Source organism: Salvelinus fontinalis, chromosome 21 (assembly GCF_029448725.1).
Source record: "Salvelinus fontinalis isolate EN_2023a chromosome 21, ASM2944872v1, whole genome shotgun sequence".
NCBI classification, from domain to species: domain Eukaryota; kingdom Metazoa; phylum Chordata; class Actinopteri; order Salmoniformes; family Salmonidae; genus Salvelinus; species Salvelinus fontinalis.
In genome coordinates this window covers 23,246,079-23,256,530 of record NC_074685.1, presented here as the reverse complement: position 1 = coordinate 23,256,530, position 10,452 = coordinate 23,246,079, and the positions used below count along the sequence as shown (strand labels likewise).

The 10,452-nt window shown below is 41.0% G+C and overlaps 1 protein-coding gene across 1 annotated transcript in view; it reads right to left on the bottom strand.

Moving 5' to 3' along the window:
- LOC129818250 (pappalysin-1-like) overlaps nucleotides 1-9,608 on the bottom strand; it is a 120,115-nt gene extending 110,507 nt beyond the window's left edge. Inside the window, exon 1 of the mRNA XM_055874004.1 lies at nucleotides 8,299-9,608. Coding sequence (XP_055729979.1) covers nucleotides 8,299-8,786 — 488 coding nt within the window. The 5' untranslated portion in view covers nucleotides 8,787-9,608. The remainder of the gene's footprint in view (nucleotides 1-8,298) is intronic.
- Between the last annotated feature and the right edge of the window lie 844 nt (nucleotides 9,609-10,452).

Here is a 10,452-nt window from a genome sequence, read left to right as displayed (position 1 = left end):
AGTCTCAGGGGCTTCATGGCTTTGTCTCTTGAACATCATCAACCTAGGAGGTCTGCCTCGAGTCACCCTTATCCAATTTACTGTTCATTTGACATATTTTGAAATGAAGCAGTAAAATGAACAGTGAAATGTAGACACTCTACTATAAAATTTTACTTATAATTCATCCAACAAAATGTCAAATGCATCAGTGTGTTACGTAACAACATTCTCTCATTCATCAGATGTAGGCATTAACAATAAGGTACAGATTATGTCGTAGATGTACTAAAACGAAGATAACATCAGAAAAATGTCCTGGAAATTGAGTTAAGGTGCATGCAGTATTTAGCTTGGGGAGACCCATAGACTCTTACAATGAATATTTCATGAATATGAGGCCATTTTAACATTTTGGGAACCAGAAGACGTAGTTTCATGCAAAACCCTTGTTATGCTAGAGGCACCAAAACACCTTTTTCCTGTTGCACTTGGAAAGCATACAGTATGTCAAGTTCAGTGTGGTGATGTGTTTTCACTTCCCAGGGGATCTCTGAATGTTTACGTTTAGCGTGTCTGTCTGTCTGTCTGTCTGTCTGTCTGTCTGTGTGTGTGTGCGTGCGTGCGTGTGCGTGTGTGTGTTTGAGTGTGTGTTTGAGTGTGTGTTGTGGTCATGCGTGCATACATGTGTGAACAGTTCATGTGTATACGCCTTCGCACATACACCAGAGCACACTGACATGCCTAACACCTAGCAGAGCCCCTCAAGCATGAGGGTTTACATGTGCTCAAAAAATATTTGGGGGACCACCACTGCCAGGGGCATACATTACTCACATGTACAAACACGTGGGAAAGCAGCTCCTGAGAGGTGCAGCGGTCTAAGGCACTACATCCCAGTGTAAGAGGCATCACTACAGTCCGTTCAAATCCAGGCTGTATCACATCCGGCTGTGATTGGGAGTCCCATGGGGCCGGGGTAGGCCGTCATTGTAAATAAGAATTTGTTCTTAACTGACTTGCCAAGTTAAATAAAGGTTACATCTCCAATCCTTCCCAGTCCACATAATGCAATAAAGAGACCCAAGCTGTTTTCAGGACTTCTTCATACAATGTGAACCAGGTAGGAGTATCCAATGCAATCCCCAACCCATCTTTGTTACTCCCTCTATATAGGACTTTTTTATTTAACTAGGCAAGTTAGTTAAGAACAAATTCTTATTTACAATGACAGCCCTAACCTGGACAACGCTGAGCCAATTGTGCGCCGCCCTATGGGACTCACAATCATAGCCGGTTGTGGTACAACCTGGAATCTAACCAGGGTCTGTAGTGACTCCTCGAGCACTGAGATGCAGTGCCTTAGACCGCTGCGCCACTCGGGAGCCCACAGTTCCTCAATGAATTAATATGATCATGCTGATTAAACTCCGATCAAAGTCTTCACTCCCTTTAACATGATGCACATTAAGTAGGAGGATGTCCTCATTGGCTGAAAGGGGGGTATTCTAATGGGCAAGCCATTCAAAGAGCTTAGTGGGGTTCAATGTCAAGGTCAGCCGTATTTAGTGTGACGTCCTCAGTGTTTCCACTACAGTGGAAGGAAAAACTCCTCCATCTGTCAGCTAGTGCACTCAAGGCTAAAAGGTATGTTAAAATGTGTGTTGTGCTTCTAGTGTAAACAGCTGTCATAATTCTGCCATGCTCAATTAATCTAACATAGTACACTTTTCCAGACCCAACCTGCTCTGTGTTTAGATGGGGCACACACATGCATGCATGCACGGACACACACATGCACACACACGCACAGGTATTTGCATACACACACTGAAGCTACGGCTAAAAGCCATTCATGTCAGTTTAGAAGGCGACCTTGCTTGCACTTGCCATTTGTCTTCCCCCAAGGAAAACACACTCAGGTACAAAAAAAAGAAAACAAACGTCAGAGAAATCTGATGAAAAGCAGGGAGAGAGGGAACAATGGAGGCTAGCCCATTGTGTGTGCTTTTGAACTGTTCTGCCTCTGAAAGTCAGGGAAAGGGACTTTGCATTCAGACAAAGTGAAGTTTTACCTTTATTTAACTAGGCAAGTCAGTTAAGAGCAAATTCTTATTTCCAATGATGGCCTAGGAACAGTGGGTTAACTGGCTTGTTCAGGGGCAGAACAAGAGATTTTTACCTTGTCAGCTCAGGGAGTCAATCTTGCAACCTTTCGGTTACTAGTCCAACACTCTAACAACTAGGCTACCCTGCCACCCCAAGTGACCGTCACCCCGTTTATTTGACATGTTGGAAATGTACATTGATCCTTAGACTCTAAACACAATTCCTAACAGCACCAGGCTCCAGTGGAGGTTTCAATTAAATATTCAAATGACAGTCAATTACAAGTCAATTTCATTTTGCTCTATAACTAACTGGAGACATTTTTCAACAATGTAATTAACTTGAAACATTCTCATTACGTTTAATGATTCAAAAGAGAATTGTGTAATATGCAAATGATCTCGTGGCAAACCTATACAGTAACAGACATCTTGGGGTAAATAACATTTATAATTTTCCAGCCTTAGATTATCTCAACAGAAACACCAAAGCTCATCTACCTAATGTCTGAAATCAAGAGACTACATGTAGCCTTTTGCTGTATGCCCTGTGGCTTTCCTCAAATGTATTCTAAAACTAGAAATCTGGGTATTCAAGTTCAATACCCAGCTATCTCATTAGAAATACAGTATGTCAAAATGTTGACATTTAACCAAAGTAGTTATGTCATCTTAGATGTTATATGTCTTAGATGTTATATGTCTTCTTAGATATCCAACAACCCAACCCGGCCTCCCGGGTGGCGCAGTGGTCTAGGGCACTGCATCGCAGTGCTAGCTGCGCCACCAGAGTCTCTGGGTTCGCGCCTGGGCTGGGTTCGCGCCCAGACTCTGTCGCAGCCGGCCGCAACCGGGAGGTCCGTGGGGCGACGCACAATTGGCATAGCGTCGTCCGGGTTAGGGAGGGTTTGGCCGGTAGGGATATCCTTGTCTCAGTATGTAAAATGTAATGAAATGTAAAAAAAAAAATGTAATAAAATGTATGCACTCTACTGTAAGTCGCTCTGGATAAGAGCGTCTGCTAAATGACTAAAATGTAAATGTAATGTTATGTGTCATCTTAGATGTTATATGTCTTCTTATATGTTATATGTCTTGGATGTTATATGTCTTCTTAGACGTTATATGTCTTCTTAGATGTTATATGTTATATGTCATCTTAGATGTTATATGTCTTCTTCGATGTTATATGTTATATGTCTTAGATGTTATGTCTTCTTAGATGTTATATGTCTTAGATGTTATATGTCTTCTTAGATGTTATATGTCTTAGATGTTATATGTCTTCTTAGATGTTATATGTCTTCTTAGATGTTATATGTCTTAGATGATATATGTCTTAGATGTTATATGTCTTCTTAGATGTTATATGTCTTCTTAGATGTTATATGTCTTAGATGTTATATGTCTTATTAGATGTTATATGTCTTAGATGTTATATGTCATTGGTTATTAGTTATATATCATCTCATAACTAAAACCTGCATAGCACTAGTGCATCACTGCTGATGCATTTGCCAACACAGGCATTTATTGTCTACAGCTGGTCATGGAAGAGAAACTATGATCCACTGTCTTGCATTTTCCTTTCTCTGATGCGGGACAGGCATTCATGACCTGGTAAAAGGGCAAAAGGTCAGATGTAAAATTCATCTCACATTAGGACACGGAACATGTTTGACATGAACTGCCATGAGGATGTAAAGCACATGGCAGCATTCAGTCAAGTTAAATTACAGTTTGAGTGTCCCCTTCCTCTTTAAAGACCATCTTTATGTAGCTTTCAAAAGCGGGACACCAATTGTAACCACATGTCAACATGTCAAAATATGGAGAAGAGAAGTTACAGAGGCTCCTCAGATTTTTTTGACTGGAGGGTTAGCTCAAAGTGTCTACGCTAAAGCAAAAACCATCGTCCTTGATTCTAAAATGAAAGGCTGCTCAGTGACTGGTGTTGGTATAGGGTTTGCTCGTGTTTGAACGAGTGCACAAATCAAATCAGCTAGCCAATGAAATCGCAACACTGAGCTATTCCATTACTGCTACCATGGAATCTACCCTGGCTTCCTTTTTTCCCTTATTTTTGGGTGGTCCTTTCTACTTTCTGTTTGCGCATGCTCATTTTGTCAGCGCTGTTCATGGTCCTGAATCTTGTTGTTCTGCTGGAATCATTTTCATGCAGTTCCATTGGCCACATCTACATTACAAATGACAAAGTAAGTGTGTGTGTGTGTGTGTGTGTGTGTGTGTGTGTGTGTGTGTGTGTGTGTGTGTGTGTGTGTGTGTGTGTGTGTGTGTGTGTGTGTGTGTGTGTGTGTGTGTGTGTGTGTGTGTGTGTGTGTGTGTGTGTGTGTCATACAGGTCAATTTAAAATCCCCAGCTGTTCTTACTGATTGATATCAGTAAGCAGACAGCGGGCACATCTCATGTCAATAGGCAGTGAGTTATCCTGGCAAGTGCCCATCATATGAATGCCTCTCTGTGTGTCTCAGAGCAAGTGTTACATACTAGCTACCACAAACAAACAGGTATTACTAAGTACATTTCATACTGTACACATGTCAGCAATGCAACATACATACATCGTGGGCCCTACATATGTCAGCAATGCAACATATGTACATATATATGTTGGTTCCTGAGCCCTGGAACACCTGGCTGGCTGTGAAAGTGGTTTGGACTAGGACTTCATGAAGTATTCTACTAGCCCTTGTTTTGGGCTGTAGAGTCAATAAAGACCAGAAAGGAACCACAGACAGATTTTTACAGGAGTTATCTCTGGTCCTCCACCAGTCACTTTGGTCACACTCAGAGGTCTCCCTGTGTGTGTTGTATGGTAAACACTAAGTATATACCACACTACTGTACTTCTCGTCTCCCCTCACTTATCAAGCGGTGAGTTGACACGCTCAATCAAAAAGCAGTGACAGTGATAAAAAGCAGGGTAAAAAAACTAGGGTGTAACAGCTGTAGATAACAAGCCTGGGTCAAAACAATAGGATGGGACTGCTTTAGGCCTGCGATTGTTGGGAGGTCTCAATTGGATTTAAAAGATTAGGCATTATTTGGCCTTTTTTTTGCCTTTACCTCCCTTATCTCACCTCATTTGCTCACATTGTATATAGACTTATTTTTCTACTGTATTATTGACTGTATGTTTGTTTTACTCCATGTGTAACTCTGTGTTGTTGTATGTGTCGAACTGCTTTGCTTTATCTTGGCCAGGTCGCAATTGTAAATGAGAACTTGTTCTCAACTTGCCTACCTGGTTAAATAAAGGTGAAATAAAATAAATAGAATAAAATAATAATATTTGTTGATTGGGAATTAATTTTGTATTTTTTATTATAAGGGTCTTTTCCCAAACATACTAATCTTAATGTTATGAAAACAAACAATAAAATGACATGCATAGGATAGGCTAAGACAAGTATGAGGTTAATATACATTGTTGGTAAAGGGCTCTTAAGTAAGCATTTCACAGTAAAGTCTACACCTGTTGTATTCGGCATATGACAAATAAAATGTGATTTGATTTGAATATAAGTGATATAACATTACTTGGTCGGGCTAAGACATTCATCTGAATCACAAAGCTCTCAACAGATTCCCCAACGAGTTGAAATGCCTAGAGAGAATGTAATAAGGGTCTGGATACGGCTGCCCCCAACCCCAGGCCAAACCTACACTCTGAGAAAACAAGGTGCTATCTAGAACCTAAAAGGGTTCTACGCCTGGCCCCATAGGAGAACCCTTTATAGTTCCACGTAGAACCATTTTGATGCCAAGTAGAACCCTTTGAGATCCATGTAGTTCTACGTGGAACGCAAAAGAGTTCTACTTGGAGCCAAAAAAGGGTTCTCCTGGGGGGATAGCCAAAGAGTGTAGCTAAGAGCGTAGCTAATAGACCTGGACAATATGGGCAAAAATCTATATCCCGATAAATTGACTGAATTATCACTATAATGTTAAATTGAACGCTAAGTTTATAACACATATATTTTTTTACATACTACACTTAAAACTACTGCTTCTATGACATGAAATATTGTAGCTATCAATTGTCCCATCAACAATCACCCATACGAGCTAACATTTAATTTCAAACTTTACATTTCTCCAGTAGGGCACTATAGGTTATTTATCGTAATGAACGATATCAGCAAAATGTTCACAATAAGTGGTCGGTGTTAATAATTTTTGGTTTATCGTCCCAGCTCTACTCCTACCCACTGGGCACAGCCTTCAATTCAACTTCTCTTCCACGTTGGTTCAATGTCATTTCATTGAAATGATGTGGAAACAACATTGACTCAACCAGTGTGTCCAGTGGCTAGACCAGTGTTTCCTAAACGTGGTCCTCTGGGAGGCAAGGGGTGCACGTTTTGGTTTACCCCAACACTACACAGCTGATTCAAATAATCAACTAGTCATCAAGCTTTGAATCAGCCGTGTGGTGTTGGGGCAAAAATCTAAATGTGCACCCCTTGTGGTCCCAAGGACCAAGTTTGGGAAAAGCTGGGGTAACCACACATCCACACACAAATACACAACACACATGCACATAGGTACACGAAAAAACAGGGATGGTACAGTAGACCAGAATATACAGTATGTGTGTCTCAATCCATGAGAGGCCTTCACTAAGTACAATAACAGGTCATTCATAATAAACATACTATGCTAAACAACACATTAATCAAGATTGCCTTAGCAGAGGTGTGTGTGTCTGTGTGCGTGAAACCCTCCCTTCTCAAGGGTAAGTGCCTCACAAGGGGTAGACTACAATAGTACGCATCTGCACACAAGCAATCAGTTGTTTGCTACGCTCCCTGTTGGCAGCCCATGGGATCGAATCTCATACCAATCTACATCAGAAGCAGTGGTACAGACACTGAAATATATAAACAGTACATAGACCTAAATTGGAAAGAAATACCGTCAAAGATTTGGCATTGTGGATTTCAGAATAACATGAAATAGTTTTGCCAGGTCGGTGTCTTCTCAATAATGTTCTGTGTTCGCTCACATAATAGTCTCTACAGACGGGTTCTTTCCGGCAATGAAGGCTACCGTGTGCCGTTGCCTAGTTTACGTTGCGCAAGGTCTCGGATATCCGAGACTACTCAAATAACATTCACAAGGTGCGTTGTGCGTGGATGAAGCAGGCTACGTTCTCCCTCCGATCACTTTACAACGCTTAAACCACATATTACAATATCTAGACTGTACTGCCAAGACCCCCCAATCTATTAGAGGGTTTTAATTGTGTCAAAGTTAGAGTCACCTAATGTTACGCGCATAGCCTATGTCTGCGGCTGGGTTTGAGGGATCTCGGACGCTCATAGCGCGCCACTCCGCGGCTCTATTCCGGTCTCGTAACCTCCACAGCCAATCCAGAAGTGTCGATTTGGGAAGCATTTTGGATTTGCGGCACGCACAGTGCTCTCTACTCACTTCAGAATAAAACATATTTCTCTCACTCTCCCCCTTTGCCTGCTGTGACGTGCCCACGAATTCAACGTTTCTAGCATTACATCATAGTTTAAAATAGCCAGACGCCTCATAAATAACACAATTTCTACGCACGATGACATCACCTGTCAATCAAGTGATGCAGTATAAATGCCAATATCGAACAACCTTAAAATAGGCTACCTTATCTACAATTGTTATACCCAATATTTGAGTCATTTTACGCATGAAAGTTCATAGAAGGAAATTTTCAAAAATATACCACCTTATTCATACAGTATGTGTATAAAATCCATTCATTACAATGAGGAACTCTGTAGTAATATCACATGTGAACGAAAATCGTATCTGAATTATCATATGCTTATGCATGCATATACTTGGGTATGATCACTCAGATACGATTTCCGTTCACAGGTGATATTACTACAGAGTTCCTCATTGTAATGAATGGATTTTATACACATACTGTATGAATAACTTAGAATAAAATCTCTGATACTGCTATTTTCAAGGCATTACATCATTGGCGTGGATCAGTTCTGAAATGAACTCACTCTCAACTCACTTATGAGTGCATGTTGTTTTACTGTGACAACCATGCATGGTTTGATCTAAACAATTATATAATAATAGCCTACAAAGCTAAAGGTGAGTTATGACTTTCATTTGGTTTAATAACATAGCCTACTTTATTGCTTCAAGTGTGCGTTTTAATAAAATATACAGGTTTCACACTAAACTTGTAAATATGCGGTTGAGTTTCAGCTCGCATAAGTCTAATAAAACCATTCCTTCATTCATTTGTGAACTGAGACAGTTGTGTAGGCTACCTGCAATCACCGTAGGAGATCGTTGACCTCCTTCTGGTTTGATCCACATCTCCAGCGTAAAATTTCCTCTCGGTATCTCCACGCCCGGCTTAAGCCGAAGTTGGTCACCCCTGCCGGTAAAATAAACAGCTTTCCCGCGACCTGGAGAGTTCTCCTCCGCTTGGGAGGAGCGCCGGCGCTGGCGAGGTACACGTCGTTCCAAGCCGGGCAAGGAGCGTTTGCCCCGGGGCAGACGTGTGGCACAAGCCCCTGGAAAGGTGGCTCTCGCCTCCCTGATACGCACCAAGTCTCTTTTGGATCTCCCCTTTCTCCGGACAGTCCCGCACTCTGATCCAAAACATAAGATGAGTATCACCAGGCAAAGCAGCCAGGGAAAAGTCCAAAGTTTCATTTTCAGGAGAAGAGGTGGTACCACTTTTAAAAAGAGCAATGAATAGAAATAAATTTGATAAATATAGGCTAAAATTCGTAGGTCCACAATGCTCTTCCCGAGTTTCGCTTTGTTTCGTTTTTTTCTTTACAGCCGCTTGTCAAACCGTAGATTCAATCTAAATAAACCCATGAAGCATACTGTAATGTCCCCCTTTATAATGTTAAGCCACGACCCCCTTTCCTTGCCCATGTAAAAGTAAGACTGTTCTGGAGAGATTCAATGAACACAGGAATATTTGATTCATGCATATGTTCCACGGTGTCTTTTCAATGGGTCTCATTAAACCAAAGGGATGACTAATAAGTTCTCATTCAGAGAGGGGGATGAGGTTGATGGTGACCCCCATCACTCCTTGGATTGCATGAGTTACTCGCAGAAAGCCACAATTGTCCGTCAAACGCTTGTCACACCGTTTTGTTGTTTCCTTATCCCACCTGCAAAACAGTATACAAAATGCCACATATTAAAATTCCAAATAAGTGAAAATAAACCGACCTGTCATTATTTTATTAAAGAAAAATTCCTTGACTTGCTTTTTGGTTTTCAAAAGTTGAAATGCACAACATCATCTTGTAAAGCGAGAGAGAGCTGCAGAAGTAATAAGCATTGCGATCCTCATTGATTTGCCTGAAACAGAGAGACACATGGAGAGAGAGAGAGCCAGCACTGGGCGTCTGCTTTAAGAGCAATTACTCTGGAAGTCTTTTTAAGAGCGAGCAACTGATGTTTCGAATGTTCCGGGCTGTGTTTTTTTTTCAGCCGAAGTGGGAAGTCACAGGTACTCACTGCAATTCCATTTTTCCATGGCACACTGTGATGGGACGGTGATTACGGAGTTTGGAAAGCGTATGTGTATCCCTCTAGTGGCTACAATTCAAACAATCGAACACATTTTCTACACTTTCACTGATTCTGAGGCAAAACAGAGGACTTAGACTGGTAAGTGACAAGCCATCATCTCTATACGATTTCCTATTTAAAATATATGAAACCAATGTTGGACGTCATGTCTTAACTCTTAAATGTTCAGCAGTCATCAATGAAATTGTGTAACCAACCAGGATTGGAAAGTTCTCTTTCAAGAATAGGCCAAGGGGCTGAAGTCGGACAAACAAAGCCTTTCAAAAACCTTACATCCAGAATTCCAGTTTAATATCCCACTTGTACGGTATCCTTCCATGTCTGTAGTAAAATATTGTGCATTAGGTTAACTAAAACAAAGCCGTAGAACTGACCATTTGATGTTCAGCACTTCCACCAGCAAAACGGCATTGTAATTGTAAACTAAGCACCAAACGATTGCCAACATCGTTAAGAAGTTTTTTGTTGTTGTCCAGACTGGCTGTCTTTTTTTGTCTTTGTCTTTTGTGCAATCTGGACTGGCCTTGATTTCAAAGTCCACAGAAGTAGATTTTTGGTCCTGACCGGACCAAATCTGAACCAATCATAGACATGTTTCTTTGGTGCAGTCTGGACCGGCTTTGATTTATCCCAAACATAGACATCTATGTTTCGCAAGTTTGGACAGCACAGTACAGTAGAACACAGCAGTGTACAATACATTCAAGTAAAGAAAAGTATAGTACAGTAAAGTATAGTTCAATACAGTAAAGTACAGTATAGT